The sequence below is a fragment of the Carcharhinus amblyrhynchos genome, chromosome 15, assembly GCF_965287045.1.
Source record: "Carcharhinus amblyrhynchos chromosome 15, sCarAmb.v2.hapA, whole genome shotgun sequence".
NCBI lineage: Eukaryota > Metazoa > Chordata > Chondrichthyes > Carcharhiniformes > Carcharhinidae > Carcharhinus > Carcharhinus amblyrhynchos.
In genome coordinates, this window is record NC_137338.1 from 72,463,160 (window position 1) to 72,480,907 (window position 17,748).

Here is a 17,748-nt window from a genome sequence, read left to right on the forward strand (position 1 = left end):
ACTGACGTCAACACGAGATTACACGCAAGAGGCACGCACATTCCAGTGACGTACGGGCGAGCCCTCCCCGGGTCCCCCCACGGCAACTTTATTGACATCCGCTCACAAAGTCTGCACTGGGGAGAATGCGCTTGAGGTCAAAACATTGAATGTTTTCAAGAAGGAGTTAGCTATAACTCTCGAGGCAGAGGGGACCAAAGAATTTTAGGGGAAGGTAGGATCAGGCTATTCAGTTGGATGATCAGGCAATGATTATAATAGATTGTGGAACAAGCTGGAAGGGCTGCATAGCCTACTCCTGCTCCTATTTTCTATAAATAACAGACCCAAACTAGAAACAGATTAAAATTCAAATGTCATCATTGACTGGGTAGGATGTGGATGAGGCTCAATGTCAGTGTGAATCTTCTGCGGGAACAGAAGCTGGAAGACTGAGTGTATTGAAACTAGTGGGAGAATTTATTTTCAGCTCCCAACCTAAATTGGGAAATTTGATCTATTTCACTTCCAATTTCCAATCTACTCACACATTCACATGGTCTATCTCTGATTCTCCCATTCTTGACTTCTTTCCCTTTCTATCAACCAATTTCCATTATAAGCCCACTGAGTGTCACAACTATCTTTATCACACTTCTTCACACCCAACTTCCCGTAGGGAGTCAATTCCATCAAGTTTCTCCACTTTCGCTGCATCTGATGATGCACTCTTCCATCTGTCTTCCCTTATCCTCAACCAAGGATTCCCATTTCCCCCCATTCCATGATTGCCAGACCCCTTGATTGTTTCCATTCCATTTTCCACCCTTTTGCTCTCGCCACTTGCCTGCCTTCCCAGACCAAGATGTGCTTCCCTTGAATTTACCTTCCATCCCACTAACCTCGACACCCAACAGATCATCCACTTCCATTTCAACCATGTCCAGTATGATGCCACCACCAAATATATTAATCCACCTATCCCATTTCACTATTCCAAAGGGCACAATTCCCTCCCTGACCTCCTGGCCCTTTTGCACTGCCCCCCAACCATGCTTTTCCCATGACACCTTAACATGCAAAGCAGGAAATGCAACACCTTACACTTTTTCTGATTGTCCAAAGTCTCAAACATTTGTATTTCTTTTTAGTGGATTGTATTTGCTGTATACAAGCAATGCCCTCTATAACTGAGGAACCCAAACACAGATTGGTTAACAGCTTTACAGAACACCCCTGCTCAATTCACAAGCATAACCGCAGACTTCCGGTCACCTTTCAGTTTGATTTTCCATCTTATTTCCAGTCTGACCTTTCCGATCTTGTTTTCCTACACTATTCCAATGAAGCTCAACCTAAGCTCAAGCAACAGCACCTCATCTTTCGATCAGGTATTTTACAACCTTTCATTATTCAGCTTAGCAATTTCAGGTCTTAACCACTGCTTTTTTAAATTTTTGGACAGCAGTTGTCAGTGGTGATTCTGCCAATCCCATTTACACTTTCCTAGCTTTTAATTCTTTCCCTGTGTCATTACCAAATCCTTTCAACTTGCAACATTGTCCATTTAGTCATTTAATCTCTCCTCTTAACACTCAATCACAGATATCAACTGCTCGCAATGCTCTAAATGCCAATACTCTAGTTGCCAGTGCTCTAGTGTCAGTGATGCCCTAGGCGCCAGTGCTGTCAGTGGCAGTGCTGTTCTTGGTGCCAATGCACTCGGTACCAATGGTGCTCTTGGTGTCAGTGGTGCTCTAGGTGCCAGTGCTTGAGGTACCAGTGTTATTGGTGTCAGTGCTCACAGTGTTAGGGCTGCTCACGGTACAGGTGCTCTACTGTCAGGTCTGCTATCGGTGCCAGTGCTCTTGGTGCCCGGTGCCAATCCTCCCAGTATCAGCGCTGCTGTCAGTGCCAGTGCTCATGTCAGGATCACTCTCGGTGCCGGGGTGGCCAATGCTCCGGATGCAAGTACTCCCAGTGTCAGGACAGCTCTCGGTGAAAGTGCTCTCCCTGCCAGTGCTCTTGGTACCAGTGCTCAGTGTCAGGACTGCTCAGTGCCAGTGCTCACAGTGTCAGTGCTCTCAGTGCTGGAGCTGCTCTGGTGCCAGTGCTCATAGTGCCAATGCTCCTGGTATCAGTGCTGTAGGTGCCAGGGCTCTCGGTGCTGGGGCTGCTGTCAGTGCTCTGGTAGTCAGGACTGCTTTTGGTGCCAGTGCTCTGGGTGCCAGGACTGCTCTTGATGCCAGTGCTCTGGGTGTCTGTGCTCTTGGTGCCACTGCTCTCAGTGCCAGTGCTCTGGATGGCAGGATTGCTCCTGGTGCCAGTGCTCTGGGTGTCAGGACTGCCCCTGGTGCCAGTGCTCTGGGTGCTGGTGTGACTGGCAGGATAGCTTAGTGCCCGTGTTCCTGGTACCTGTGCTCTGTGTGCCAAATGTTCCTGGTGCCAGTGCTCTTGGTACCAGTGTTCCCGGCACCAATGTTCTGGGTGCCACTGTTACCGATGCCAGTGCTCCCGATGTCAGTGCTCTCTGGGTGCCAGTGGGCGGTGCCGCTGCCGGGACTGTTTCCGGGTGAGTCTCTGGCCCGGAACACGATGGCGGAGGGCGCTGAGCAGCGGGGCCGGGAACGGCTGAGTGTTTGGGACCGCGGCCCGGAGCCCAGCGCCCCGCTCACCGACACCCAGCGCCAGAGCGTGGCCGAGCTCCGGGCCGCCGCCGACAACACGCCCTTACCGGCCGAGGTGAGTGTGGAGCGGTCCCGGGGCGCCGCCAGGCCCCGGACCGGAGTTGGGCCGCCTTCCGGCCCGCGGGGTGGGGGAACCGGCGCCGCCTCTCTCTCTCTCTCTCTCGCTCCCTCTCTCCTCCCCCGGCCGGGAGGCGCTGCCCCGGGCCTCGGCCTCCAGTCCCGGGTGCCGGTGCCACGTAGCCGGAGCTGGAATTGGGGGCGGGGAGAGGGAGCCGCGGGGAGATAGTAAACCCAAAACCATAATAACAATCCCAACTGTCCCCCAATGGCCCCTTAAACCCTCCCCCCAGTGTTAGGTATCTCCTTAACTACTTCAATGACCATCCCTAACTACACCCAGTGTCCCCCCTCACTGCCCCAAACCCTAACCTTTTGATTAGTGCTCCTCGCAGCCCCACAAACCCCTGTGCGTCCCTTCCACCCCGTGACAGAAGGGAATGTGAACTGGTGGGGGGTTTTCTTTAAAAAATGATGGTTGCAAGCTTTCACATTTTGTCTGCTGGTGTATGCCTATCAAACCATTGTTCGGATTGGAACAGAACTGGTAGAAAATAATCATTCTATCTTCCTGATAGATTAGTGGATGGTAAAGGGACAGATTGTGTGTCGGATGGATTGGATTTAGAACATGTTGCGTATAAAGAGCAAAACGAATTAATATTGTGCCCTCCACTACCTTGTGCTGCCCAAAAGCACATCACAGCCAATAAAGTTCTGAACTGTCGTCATGGCTGTAATGGAAGAAACGTGGCAGCTAAGTTGCTCACCGCTCGGTCCCATAACCAGCTAGCTTATTATGGTGATTCTGACTGAGAATTGGCCAGGTCACTGAGAATTCCCTACTCTTTGCGCAATTGCCATGGGTTATTTTTAAATGATGGTCTGAGTTTTGTATTTCATTTGAAAGCTGACATGTCAGATAATGTGACACTCTCTTATTGTTACACTGGAGTGCCAGTTTAGATTCTGTGCTGTGGAGTAGTAATAGAGGATTGGAGTAGTTTTCTGCAGGAATCCAACGTGGAACTAACCTATAGTTTTGTTGTTGGACACATTCACTTGGATTGGAGTTGTGGGATTGACAAAGTATACTAGTGTTAAATTGGAAGTGAGTGGGTTTCCCGCAATTTGGAGCAGTATCTGAATTCCCTCCTCCTCATGTTATGTGGCTCTTCCTTATCTTGCCAGTTCTTGTTCTATACATGCAGAGTTTTCACCAGGATTCAAGGCATTAGCTACAGCTCCATGGCTGAATGATGAGCTGGGTTGCAGTCTCAATCTCGGAAACAAGCACATAATCCAGACTTGAACTGCACACTGCAGAGGGAATACTAAGGAAGTGCTGCACTATCAGAGGTGCCATGTAAACTGAAGCACCATTTTCCCTCAAAGATCCCCTGGGACTATTTTGAAAAATAACTCAGGAATTTTCTCCCCCAGTGTCTAGGTTAACATTTATCTCCTGACCAACATCGCTAAAATGGTCACCATCACACGGATGTGGGTCCTTACTGTGTGAAAATTGGCTAGACCACAAGACATAGAGGCATAATTAGGCCTTCAGCCCATCGAGTCTGCTTCACCATTCAATCATGGCTGATATGTTTCTCAACCTTACTTGCTGATTAAGGATAATATCAGGGCGGTAGTAAGGGAAGATATAGGCTCCAAAGAGCAGAACGTGGAATCGTTGTGGGTGGAGATAAGGAACAGTAAGGGGAGGAAGACGCTGCTGGGTATGGTCTATAGGCCCCCAAATAATAACTTGGAGGTGGGGCGGGCTATAAACAAGCAAATAAATGATGCGTGCAGAAGTGGAATGGCGATAATTGTGGGGGATTTCAATCTACATATTGATTGGTTGACCCATGTGGGACGCGGTGGGCTTGAGGAAGAGTTCTTGGAATGCTGCCAGGATAGTTTCCTTGAACAGTGTGTGACGGAACTGACAAGGGAGTGAGCTATCTTGGATCTGGTGTTATGTAACGAGGCAGGTAGAATTAGGGACCTTGTTGTGAGGGATCCTCTTGGGACGAGCAATCATTGTATGGTTGAGTTTTTGATGCAGATGGAGGATGAGAAAGTAGGGTCCCGGACCTGTGTCCTCTGTTTGAACAGAGGGGAGTACGATAGGATGGGAGCGGAATTGGCAAATGTAGATTGGGGGTGCAGATTGGTCGGTAGGACTGCTGAGGAACAGTGAAGGATCTTTAAGGAGATCTTTTTCGGTGCTCAGCAGAAATTTATTCCGATGGTAAAGAAGGAACATAGAAGGGATAATCAGCCATGGTTATCGAAGGAAATAAAGGAGAGTATTAAATTGAAAGCTGATGCGTTTAGAGTGGCTAAAAGTAGTGGGCGAGTAGAAGATTGGGAGAGGTTTAAAAATCAACAAAAATTGACTAAGAAGTTGATAAAGAAAGGAAGGATAGACGATGAAGCTAAACTAGCACTAAATATAAAAAAGGACAGTAAAAGTTTTTATAAATATAGAGGAGGATTATATAACTATATAGAGATTATATAAAGAGGAGGAGGCTGGCTAGAGTGAATATTGGACCCTTAGAGGATGAGAGGGGGGATTTAGTGGTGGGGGATGAGGAAATGGCTGAGGCCTTAAATAAGTTTTTTCCTCGGTCTTCACGGAGGAGGACACAAATTGTTTGCTGGGTATTAAAGATGGAAGGGTGGTAGGAGTTGAGGGCCTGAATGCGATTACTGTCACTAGAGAGGTAGTGCTTGATTGACTAGCGGGACTGATGGTGGACAAGTCCCCAGGACCGGATGGAATGCATACCAGGGTTCTGAAGGAAATGGCAGAGGTGATAGTAGATGCCTTAGTGATTGTTTACCAAACTTCGCTGGATTCCGGGGAAGCGCCGGAAGATTGGAAAATGGCTAATGTTACGCCGCTGTTTAAAAAAGGTAGCAGGCAAAAGGCAGGGAATTATAGGCCGGTTAGTTTAACGTCTGTTGTTGGAAAAATGCTTGAACCCGTCATCAAAGAAGAAATAGCGAGACACCTTGAGAAGAATTGTTTCATAGAGCAGACGCAGCACAGATTCGTTGAGGGGAAGTTGTGTCTGACGAATTTATTGGAACTCTATGAGGATGTGACGAGTGCGGTAGACAGAGGGGAAACGGTGGAAGTGGTGTTTCTCGATTTTCAAAAGGTGTTTGATAAGGTGCCGCACAAAAGGTTGCTTCAGAAGGTTAGGGGGCATGGAGTTGGGGGTAAGGTGTTAGCATGGATAGAGGATTGGTTGTCTAATAGGAGGCAGAGAGTTGGTATCAATGGGTGCTATTCTGATTGGCAGTTGGTGACTAGTGGAGTGCCGCAGTGATCGGTGCTGGGGCCTCAACTATTTACCATTTATATAGATGATCTGGAGGAGGGGGCTGAGTGTAGGGTGTCGAAATTTGCTGATGACACGAGGATAAGTGGAAAAGCAAATTGTGCGGAGGGTGTGGAAAGTCTGCAGAGGGATCTAGATAGGCTGAGCGAGTGGGCGAGGACCTGGCAGATGGAGTACAATGTTAGCAAGTGTGAGGTTATCCACTTTGGCAGGAATAATAGTAGGAGGGATTACTATTTAAAGGGCGAAAAGCTGCAGCATGCTACGGTGCAGAGGGACCTGGGGGTCCTTGTGCATGAGTCGCAAAAACCCAGTCTGCAGGTGCAGCAGGTGATCAAGAAGGCGAATGGGATGCTGGCCTTTATAGCGAGGGGGATAGAATATAAAAGCAGGGAGGTCTTGCTGCAACTGTACAAGGCACTGGTGAGGCCGCAGCTGGAGTACTGTGTGCAGTTTTGGTTGCCGCACTTGCGCAAGGATATTTTGGCCTTGGAGGGAGTGCAGAGGAGGTTCACTAGGCTGATACTGGAGATGAGGGGGTTGGACTATGAAGAGAGGCTGAATAGGCTGGGTCTGTACTCGTTAGAGTTTAGAAGGATGAGGGGGGATCTTATAGAGACGTATAAGATAATGAAGGGGATGGATAGGGTAGAGGTAGAGAGATTCTTCCTGCTCAGAAAGGACAGAGGACTAGAGGGCACAGCCTCAAGGTAAGGGGGGAGCAGTTTAGAATGGAGTAGAGGAGGAACTTCTTCACTCAAAGGGTGATGAATCTCTGGAATTCTCTGCCCGTTGAAGTGGTGGAGGCTACCTCGCTAAATATATTTAAAACACAGGTAGATAGGTTTTTGGTAGGCAAGGGAACTAAGGGTTATGGGGAGAAAGCGGGAAAGTGGAACTGAGCCACTTCAGATCAGCCATGATCTATATGGCAGGGCAGGCTTGAAGGGCTAGATGGCATACACCTGCTCCTATTTCTTATGTTCTTATGTCCTTTTCCCCTGCCTTTTCCCTGCAATCTCTGATCCTTTTACCAATTAAGAACCTATCTATTTCTGTCTTAAATATACTCAATAATCTCTTCCACAACCTTTTGCGGCAATGAGTTCCACAGATCCACCACCCTCTGGCTGAAGAAATTCCTCCTCATCTCGGTTTTAAAGTGTTGTTCCTTTATCCTGAGGCTGTGCCCTCGGACCCTAGTCTCACCTACTAATGGAAATTACTGTTGGCTGCCACATTTCTGACAAAACTGCACTTTAAAAGTACTTCATTGGCTGTAAAAGTACTGAGGGGTACGCTGAGGTTGTGAAATTTGTTGTGGAAATGCAAATTTTGTGTTGTGGAAATGCAAGTTTTGTATTTCTAATCGTGTAAAGACGAATAAAATTGTTGCACTATTTTAGCATGAGCACATGGAGAAACAGCCAGCAGTATAGTCATGAAGTTATTCTGTGCAAATTTGGGTTGTGTTGGGAGGGAGCATTTGGAGTTGGGGTACTCATGACGGTTCAGCCCCCCAGATGATTGTTGGTAACAGTCAATGTAGATTTGCTCCTCATCCAGACCCTGGATTTGAATTGGGAGCATAAGCCCTGTCTGATGCTTTGTTTGTGCTTCCCCTTACCCAAGGTTGGTATGTACTTTGTGTGGAGTCTACTGTACCAAGCTTTGCTGTAATTTTCAAAAGCAATTCTAGTAAAGATTGTGTGAGAGTTGCAAATAACAGAATTGTTATGGTGCAGAAAGAAGCTATTTGGCCCATTGTGTCTGCATCATCTCTCCAAATGAACATCATGACTTGGTGCCATTCCCCTGTCTTTTCCCCATTTCCCTGCACATTGATTCTATTCAAACTTTCATCTAATGTCCTCTTGGATGCCTCAATTGAGCCTGACTCCACCAAACTTCGAGACAGTGCACTTCAGACCCCAACCATTCGCTGTGTGAAAAAGTTTTTTTTTTCACATCACATTTGCTGCTTTTGCAAATCACTTTAAATATGTGTCCTCTTGTACTTGGTCTTTTTGTGAGCAGGAACAGTTTCTCCCTATCAACGGCATTCAGTCATCTGCTGATTTTGAAAATCTCCACTTAACCTTCAGTCCAATTTATTCTCTTAACTGAAGTTTCTGATCCCTGGAACCCTTCTTCTAAACCTCTTCTGCACTCTCTCTAGTCTGTTGTAGATGGGTTTTAAAGGCAGAATTGATTCATCATTGCTTCTAACTACCCTCATTGACCTTGACTTTACATTTGTCGAATGTCAAATTTCTCCGCTATGATAAATTCCATATATCTCTTTTATTTTGAAGTTTGTTTGTAGTTTTATTTTCCACCATAAGCTCATATATATGTCTCAATTTATTTTGCCATCTATAAAGATACAAAATTAAAAGCAAAGGGATTCAGTCATTTTTATTTCCTGGGTTTGCTGTCTGTGAGAATACCTCATTGTGATTGGCTGCTTACCCTGGAAGCTGATATCACTGTTGCTGCACAGCTGATGACACTGTTGACTTGGTGCTGGAAGTAACGTGACACAGGAAGTGAAACTCCGTTTCACAGAGATCACTAGGTCTTTGTGGATAGCTTCCTGAGGGCCATTGCTTTGCAAAATCCAGCTGATTTAACAAAAACCCATTAACCCAGTAATTTAAAATAAGAGTTACTTTATTTCAGATCAGTTGGGCTTTCAGATTTTCAATGTTTTATCACTCATTGTTGGAACTTAGATGAGTTTGTTGTTGAGCCCACCCTAGGGGAGGTGATGGCCTAGTGGTATTATTGCTGGACTATTAATCCCGAAACTCAGCTAATATTCTGGGGACCCAGATTCAAATCCTGCCACAGCCGATAGTGGAATTTGAATTCAATAAAACATCTGGAATTAAGAATCTACTAAAACCATTGTCAATTGTTGGGGAAAAAAACACCTGGTTCACTAATGTCCTTTAAGGAAGAAAGTCTGCTGACCTTACCTGGTCTGACCTATACGTACTCCAAAGCAATGTGGTTGACTATCAACTGTCCTCCAAGGGAACGAGGGAGGGGCAATAAATGCTGACCAGCCAGCAACGCTCATTTCCCATGAATGAATAAAAAACCCTGGTGACCATAGCATCATTCACCTCATGCCAGGCTCTGCAATCCCTCCCTAAACTCCTTTTGCACTCTACCTCTGAGTAAAACTATATTTAAAATTCACTTCACCTAAGGAAAAAAGTCTTTAAAAACCCCTCATAAAAACCTCATTTGACACAGTGAAATGTGTTTATTGCATATTATTCAAAACTTTATTGCTAGGATAAAGTTTCACCAAGTTTTCTATACTGTCTATAAGGAAGGGGCGACCAAACCTTTCTTATCGGCAGTACAGGCATGTATCACGGAGCCTCAGGCTCTACATACAATATTTCAATGCTCGTTCCCATCCATGTTGTATTTCTCAAGTTGCTGATGCTAATAGATCTTGGTGTTCTGATTCAGATTGATCTATCACAAGGTGCCAGTGTGTTTAGAAACATAGAAATTAGAAGCAGGAGCAGGCTGTTCGGCCCTTCAAGCTCCGCCATTCATTTTGATCATTACCGATCATTGAATTCAATATCCTTATCCCCCCTTCCCCCACCCCATATCTCTTGATCCCTTTTGCCCCAAGAGCTAAAGCTAATTTCTTCTTGAATTCAGACAACGTCTTGGCCTTAACTACATTATGTGGTAATGAATTCCACACATTCACCACCTTCTGGGTGAAGAAATTTCTCCTCACCTCAGTTCTAAAAGATTTATCCCTTATCCTCAAACTATGACCCCTAGTTCTGGACTCCCCCACCATTGGGAACGTTCTTTCTGAATCTACTCTCTTTAACTCTGTTTCTCCAAGATCCCCTCACTCTTCTAAACTCCAGTGAATATAATCTTAACTGACTTAATCTCTCCTCATATGACAGATCTGTCATCCTAGGAATCAACTTGGTAAACCTTCACTGTACTCCCTCTTTACCAAGGATGTCCTTCCTCAGATAAGGACACCCAAACTGCGCACAGTACTCCAGGTGTGGCCTCACCAATGTCCAATGCAATTGCAGAAAAACATTCCTATCCCTATACTCAAATCATCTTGCTATGAAAGCTAACATACCATTTGCCTTCTTTACTGCCTGCTGTACCTGCATGCTTACTTTCAGCGACTGATGCATGAGGACACCAAGGTCTCACTGAGCATTCACCTCTCTTAATGTACACCCATTCGAGTAATAATGTGTCTTCCTATTATTGCTACCAAAGTGGATAACCTCACATTTATCCACATTATGCTACATCTGACATGCAGATGCCCACACACTCAGCCTGTCCAAGTTACACTGTTGCATCTTTGGATCCTTCTCACAGCCCACCTTCCCTCCCAACTTTGTATCATCTGCAAATTTGTAGACATTACATTCAGTTCTTCCTTCCACGTCATTAATATATAATGTGAAAAGTTGAGGTCCTAGCACAGATCCCTGCAAAACCACTAGTCACTGAATACCAACAAGAAAAGGACTCATTCATGCCAACTCTTTGCTTCCTATCTGCTAACCAGTTTTCTAGTCATCTCAAGACATTACCTGCAATCCCAAGTGCATTAACTTTCTGTAGTAGTCTGTTATGTGAGACCTTGTTGAAAGCCTTCTGAAAGTCTAAATAAACCACATCCACTGAATCTCCTCAGTCAACTCCACTAGTTACACCCTCAAAAATTCCAATAGATTCATCAAGCATGATTTCCTTTTTGTACATCCATGTTGACTTTGATTATACCACTGCCTTCCAAATGCCGAATTATGAAATCCTTGATAATAGACTCCAGCAACTTCCCCAGTATTGACATTAAGCTCACTCGTATATAGTTCCCTGTTTTCTCTCTATCTGCCTTTTCGAGTAGCAGGCTTGTATTAGCTACCCTCCAATCTGTAGGAACCAATCCAGAATCCAAAGAATTTTGGAAAATAACCACCAATGGATCTATTATTTCCGGGGCTACTTCCTTAAATACTCTGGGATGAATATTATCAGGATCTGGAGATTTACCACCTTCAATCCCATCAATTTCCCCAAAACTATTTCTCTACTAATGCTGATTTCCTTCAGCTCTTCACTAAAACTTATTTCTCTCAGAACTTCTGGTACTTTATTCATGTATTTCTTTGTGAAGACTGAAGCAAAGGATTAACTTAATTCCTTATTCCCTGTTACGAATTCTCCCGTTTCTGACTGTAAGGGGCCTATGTTCATTTTTATCAATCTTTTTCTGTTAAAACAAAAACCGCCTCTATCGGCACATGCAATTCAAACAGGGCATCTAACCACAACTTACATTTATCTGGTGCATTTAATGTATTAAAACATCCCAAGGCACTTGGCTGGAGCATCAGGAGGAATGGGGCTGAGCTTGCCTTGTTCCACTCTTTCTTATCAAGTTGTAGCCAGAGAATCTGCAATGATGTTGCTTCCTGTGTATGCTAAATCATTGAGTATATTCAAGACTCAGATGAATAAATTCTTGTAAGGAAGTCCAGGGATGTAGAGTTCAAGTAAGAAAGTAGAATTGATATAGAATATCAGTGGTGTCCTTATCACTGTTACTACTTATATGCAGTTAGCTTCAGGATCAGTGTCATTGGCCCCTTCCTGTTCCTCATCAACATGCTACACTGAGGCGGCATAGTGGCACAGTGATTAGCACTGCTGCCTCACAGCACCAGGGACTTGAATTCAATTCCAGCCTCAGGTCACTGTCTGTGTGGTGTTTGCACATTGTCCCCGTGTCTGCATGTGTTTCCTCCAGATGCTCCGGTTTCCTCCCATAGTCCAAAGATGTGTGGGTTAGGTTAATTGGCCATGCTAAATTGACCTGTGTTTTGGGGATTAACAGAATAAATATGTGGGGTTATTGGAATAAGGCCTTGGTGGGATTGTGGTCGGTGCAGAGTCGATGGGCCAAATGGCCACCTTCTGTGCTGTAAAGATTCTATGATTCTCTGACCTTAGTGACACTCTGCAAAGGCGTAATATGTTTCCAAAAGTATAATGGTGACATTCAGTTGTGGCAAGTTTGAAGTCCCTTTAGACTGCTTGTTCAGTAGTTCAAGGCTGACTCCATTGTAGTAGCCATTATGATTTTATTTAACTATAATGAGAATGAATATAATGATGAATGATATTTGTATTCATTATTATGATTTAGGGGTTTAGAAGGTGTGGCCCTTGCCTTATACCACCTAACCGCATGCCAATGCACATACATACCTGCTGTGTTTTGATTTATTATTGTCACATGTATTGGTATACAATGAAAAGTATTGTTTCTCATGCGCTATACAGCCAAAGCATACTGTTCATAGAGAAGGAAAGGAGAGAGTGCAGAATGTAGTGTTAGTCATAGCTAGGTATAAGAAAGATCAACTTAGTGCAAGCCATGAATGCTGGTGTACATCTTGGCCTTTCTTTACTGAGAAGGACTCTATGACATACCCAAGAAAACAAAACTGCAAAAATCCATCCATCCACCCATAGACATGACAAGCTCTAAAACAAAACAGAAAATGCAAGAAAAATTCAGCAAGTCTGGCAGCATCGTTGGAGAGAGAAATACCAAGTTAACATTCCAAGTCAATGATCCTAGATCTCCCTTATCTGCCCTTCGACTTGCACAAACTTTTCTGTTTTCACTGTTGATGAAACAATCCATTAACCTTGAAAACAACAATGTATTCCAACAAATTTAAACCCGAGCTTTAAACACTGCTCTTCCTATTTCTTACAGGAGGAAAAACAGAAACAATTAAACTTCAGACTAGCAATCTTAATATTCATCTGCAGTCTTGCAAAGTTTAACCCTGAATAATAAGAAAAGGAGATTAGATTTGATTCTGCCCCAATAACACAAGTTCACAGCTCTTTCCACAGTTACCTCAAGAGTTAAGAATATCCCTGTAGTCAGTTTCTGTTCTTGCCTCTCTCAGGCAGAAACAGCTTGTTTTTGCAGTGGGAAGGATATTTGATTGTACATCTTTGAGAATCTGAAGGCAGTGGATTTTAAAGAACAGCTTTGGAAGAAAGCAGAGCGTTATTTAAGTTTTGAAATGCCTAATTGCTATAAATATACAAAAAAACAAAGAACATCTTATATTCTTACATAGTTCTATCTCGTTACCACTCCCTTGACTTGCGACTCTATTACTGCCTTTATGTTGTTGACCTGCTGGACTGACATCCAGTCTTGAATGAGTTGAAATTTTCCTAAAGTCATTGCGATCCCACACCCCCCCGCCCCCCACCTCACCCCCCACCTCCCCCATTCCCCATCCAAGCCATTCCCTGACTTGTTCCACTTCCCCGATTGCCTCGGACTGAACCTTACTCTTTATTCTCTAGCCTCCAAGACCTTTGAATAGCTCCCACTCTGGCCTCTAATCCGTCACTAAGTTCTGTGACTCTTCACCACTCTTGCCTCCTTTAAGACCGTCCTTAACACCTACCTCTTCAACCAAACATTCAATCACCTGCCCTAATGTCACCTCCTGTTAGTTTACAGTGAAGCACCTGGGGATGCATTACTACAAGTAAAGGTGCTACATAAATGCAACCTCTTGATCATTTTGTAATGAGATAAGTCACCAATTGAGCATGTCCTCCTGTAACCCTTAAGTAGCACCTAATAAGATAGATGCTGAGATTCCTTTTCTGCAAATCTGTTGAGCATGGGAGACTTGCTCTCCCTGTGAGGTGGTGGTGGAAGAGACTTTGAATATTTTAAGGTAGGTGAGTAGATTCTTGATAAGCAAGAGGGTGCTAGGTTATCGGGGGTAGGTGGATGCATTTTTGAGCTTACTATCAGATCAGCCATGATCATATTAAATGGCAGAGCAGGCTCAAGGGGCTGAATGGCTTATTACTGCTCCTTGTTCGTATGCTGAGTTAGCATTACTGTCAGTTTTAGCTCCTTTGCATTCAAATATAGAAAATTCATCAAGGCTGTTCTCAACTTCAGTGAAACCAATATCTAGTTTGATAATTAGTGTCATGTAACCACCACGCACACGCATGCAGATACAGCCATTACGTTTATCTGGATAAAAGTAAATTACTGCAGATGCTAGAATCTGAAACCAAAAGAGAAAATGCTGGAAAATCTCAGCAGGTTGGCAGCATCTGTAAGGCTGACATTTTGAATCCAGATGACCCTTTGTCAAAGCTAAAAGGCATAGAAAATGGGACATATTTATACTGTAGGGTGAGGGAATGAAAGGTGAGTCAAAGCCACAAAAACAAGGGGAAAGGCTGCTAATGACAATCCATAGAGAGAATAAAAGCTGTGAATGGCCAAACGGCAGAGAAGCTGACCTATCTACCTTCACTGCTTTCCATTTCTCTCTGTGTTGGACAAGGTATCTACCAAGACTCGCCTCCTTTCCTGCAGCATATGAGGTAGACAATGTTGGCCAAGTTGCATGAATATGTATCGTGTGGATGGTGTTCTCATGTGAGATGGTGGCATCCGTGTCGATGATCTGGCGCGTCTTGTAGAGGTTACTGTGGCAGGATTGTGTGATATTGTGGTCGCTGTTCTCCTGAAGGCTGGATAGTTTGTTTGAGCTTGCGCGGTTGTTTGAAGGCAGGAAGTGGGGGTGTGGGGATGGCCTTGGCGAGATGTTCGTCTTCATCAATGACATGTTGAAGGCTTCAAAGAAGATGTCTGTATCTCTAAAGACTTGATTAGCTGTAAAGACTTGCATTCCAACCAATTTCTTGCAATTGAATCTTTGTCTATTAATGCCATGTTTGTGAACCCAACTCTCCACTTACCTGAGGAAGGAGCAGTGCTCCAAAAGCTCATGATTCCAAATAAACCTATTGGACTTTAACCTGGTGTTGAGAGACTTTTTACAGTGTTTATCTGGATATCATCGTGCTGCGGGACTCTCACAGCCACCTTAACAAAGGTCCAAAGTTCAACCTGGTTGGAGTGTGAGCAGGGATTGTGGCCTGATGAACTCTGAATGGGGGGAGGCAACATGGAAAGAGGGCAGTGCAAGGAATGGGGGAAAGGGGGAGGGCTCACGATGGCAGGATATGGGGCTAAGGAGGTGGACGAAGAGGAGGAACAATGGAAGGCAGAGGGAAGACCGAAGGGAGAGAAGTTCGGCCTTGACAAGGCTGGATAAAAAGTTCTCAAACAGGAGGGTCAAAGGGATACCACAATGTTGACTGGATGAGGATGCACAAAGACTCCAGAGGCAATGGGGAGAGGTCCAAGTGGCACATAGGCACCTAGGTGATGGTTTTGGGGTGAGGTAGTTTCATTGAGAAACAGACATCTTCTACTTAAGGCTGCTAACCTTTCCTTCTGGGTTGCTGATATCCTGCACAGTCTGGTGAAGATAGCTGGGCTGGAGAGAGTGATATGTGTGTGCTGGACTGGTGTTTAAATATGGAGCCGGGACCTTTGAACCTGCCAGCTGACAGTGGGCAGACGAATCAACTGCCAGCTTGCCAGGAGAGCCAGAGGGGATCTCGCCTGTGAATAATTAATGAGGCTCTGTGCAAAATCCTGCCATTCTGGGTGGCATAGAGGTTAGCACTGCTGCCTTACAGCATCAGGTTTGATTCCCGACTTGGTTCACTGTCTGTGTAGAGTTTGCATGTTCTCACCATGCCTGCGTGCATTTTCTGCCATGCTGGTTAGGTGCATTGACCCGAACAGAAGCTGGGCTGTGGCAACTAGGGGAATTTCACGGTAACTTCACTGCAGTGTTAATGTAAACTTTATTTGTGACTAATAAATAAACTTTATATTCTGGCCAGCATCGCACTTTGTCTCAACATGGAAGAATTCAGCTCTGTAAGTGGGCCAAAAACATTGTCCCTTTCCTGGATAAGGGATGGAAGTTATTTAGTTTTGACTGATGGAAATTTAATGGCACAGTTTTCACTGCACTGTGGTAGCTGGTGATGGTTCATGGTGAAAATGCTGCTTTACATAAGAACATAAGAAATAGGAGCAGGAGTAGGCCATCCAGCCCTTCAAGCCTGCCCCGCCATTCAATAAGATCATGGCTGATCTGTCGTGGCTCAGTTCCACATTCCCGCCCTCTCCCCATAACCCTTAATCCCCTCTCTTATCAAAAACCCATCAACCCGCGTCTTAAAAATATTTAGCGAGGTAGCCTCCACCACTTCAACGGGCAGAGAATTCCAGAGATTCACCACCCTTTGAGTGAAGAAGTTCCTCCTCAACTCCGTTCTAAACCGCCCCCCCTTTATCTTGAGGCTGTGCCCCCTAGTCCTACTATTCTTTCTGAGCGGGAAGAGTCTCTCCACCTCTATCCTATCCATCCCATTCATCATCTTATACGTCTCAATGAGATCTCCCCTCATTCTTCTAAACTCTAACGAGTACAAGCCTAGTTTATTCAGCCTCTCCTCATAGCTCAACCCCCTCAACTCCGGTATCAGCCTAGTAAACCTCCTCTGCACTCCCTCCAAGGCCAAAATATCCTTGCGTTAGTACGACGCCCAAAACTGCACACAGTACTCCAGCTGTGGCCTCACCAATGCCCTATACAGCCGCAGCAAGACCTCCCTACTTTTATATTCAATCCCCCTCGCTATGAAGGCCAGCATCCCATTCGCCTTCCTGACCACCTGCAAGCTGGGTTTTTGCGACTCATGCACAAGGACCCCAAGGTCCCTCTGCACCGTCGCCTGCTGCAGGTTTTCGCCACGTAAGTAATAATCCTTCCTACCATTATTCCTACCAAAGTGGACCACCTCGCACTTGCCAACATTAAATTCCATTTGCCATTTCCTGGCCCATTCGCCCAGCCTATCTAGATCCTTCTGTAGACTCTCCACACCCTCCACACAATTTGCCGTTCCACCAATCTTGGTGTCATCAGCAAATTTCGACACCCTACACTCGGTTCCCTCCTCCAGATCATCTGTATAAATGGTGAATAGCTGAGGCCCCAGCACCGACCCCTGGGGCACTCCACTAGTCACCATCCGCCAATCCGAATAGCACCCATTGACCCTCACTCTCTGCCTCCTATTTGACAACCAATCCTCTATCCACGCTAACACCCTACCCCCAACTCCATGTCCCCTGACCTTCTGCAATAACCTCTTGTGAGGTACCTTGTCAAACGCCTTCTGAAAATCAAGAAAGACCACATCCACCGGCTCTCCTCTATCCACTGCCCTAGACACATCCTCATAGAACTCCAGTAAATTTGCTTTCCGAGTCACTTGCTCAACTGCAGGCTGTGTTGCTGATTTCAATGATTTAGTTTCTAGTTCAAAGTCAACTCAAGAAATAAGTATTACTAGAATGATGATAAGTTGTGAATACTAAATAAGCAATAGCTAATGTATGTATGATCATTGCAGCAGTCCTTTGTTTTTAATCACGTGGAAGATGAGGCAGCATTCATTAACTGCTTTTGGTTATCTTGGGGCTATTAAGAAGCAACTAGGTAGAATCAAAAAATCCTACAGAAGGAGGCCATGCGGCCCATTGAGTCTGTACCGACCACAATCCCATTTAGGCCCTATCCCTGCAACCCCGTACATTTACCCTAACCAATCTCTCTGACGTTTAGAGGCAATTTAGCATGGCC

General features: G+C 45.1%; 1 protein-coding gene across 1 annotated transcript in view; it reads left to right on the forward strand.

Annotated features, from left to right (window-relative positions):
• Nucleotides 1-2,570: 2,570 nt before the first annotated feature.
• cog3 (component of oligomeric golgi complex 3) overlaps nucleotides 2,571-17,748 on the forward strand; it is a 73,306-nt gene continuing 58,128 nt past the window's right edge. Inside the window, exon 1 of the mRNA XM_080204188.1 lies at nucleotides 2,571-2,721. Within this exon, the coding sequence (XP_080060314.1) occupies nucleotides 2,575-2,721 (147 nt within the window). The 5' untranslated portion in view covers nucleotides 2,571-2,574. The remainder of the gene's footprint in view (nucleotides 2,722-17,748) is intronic.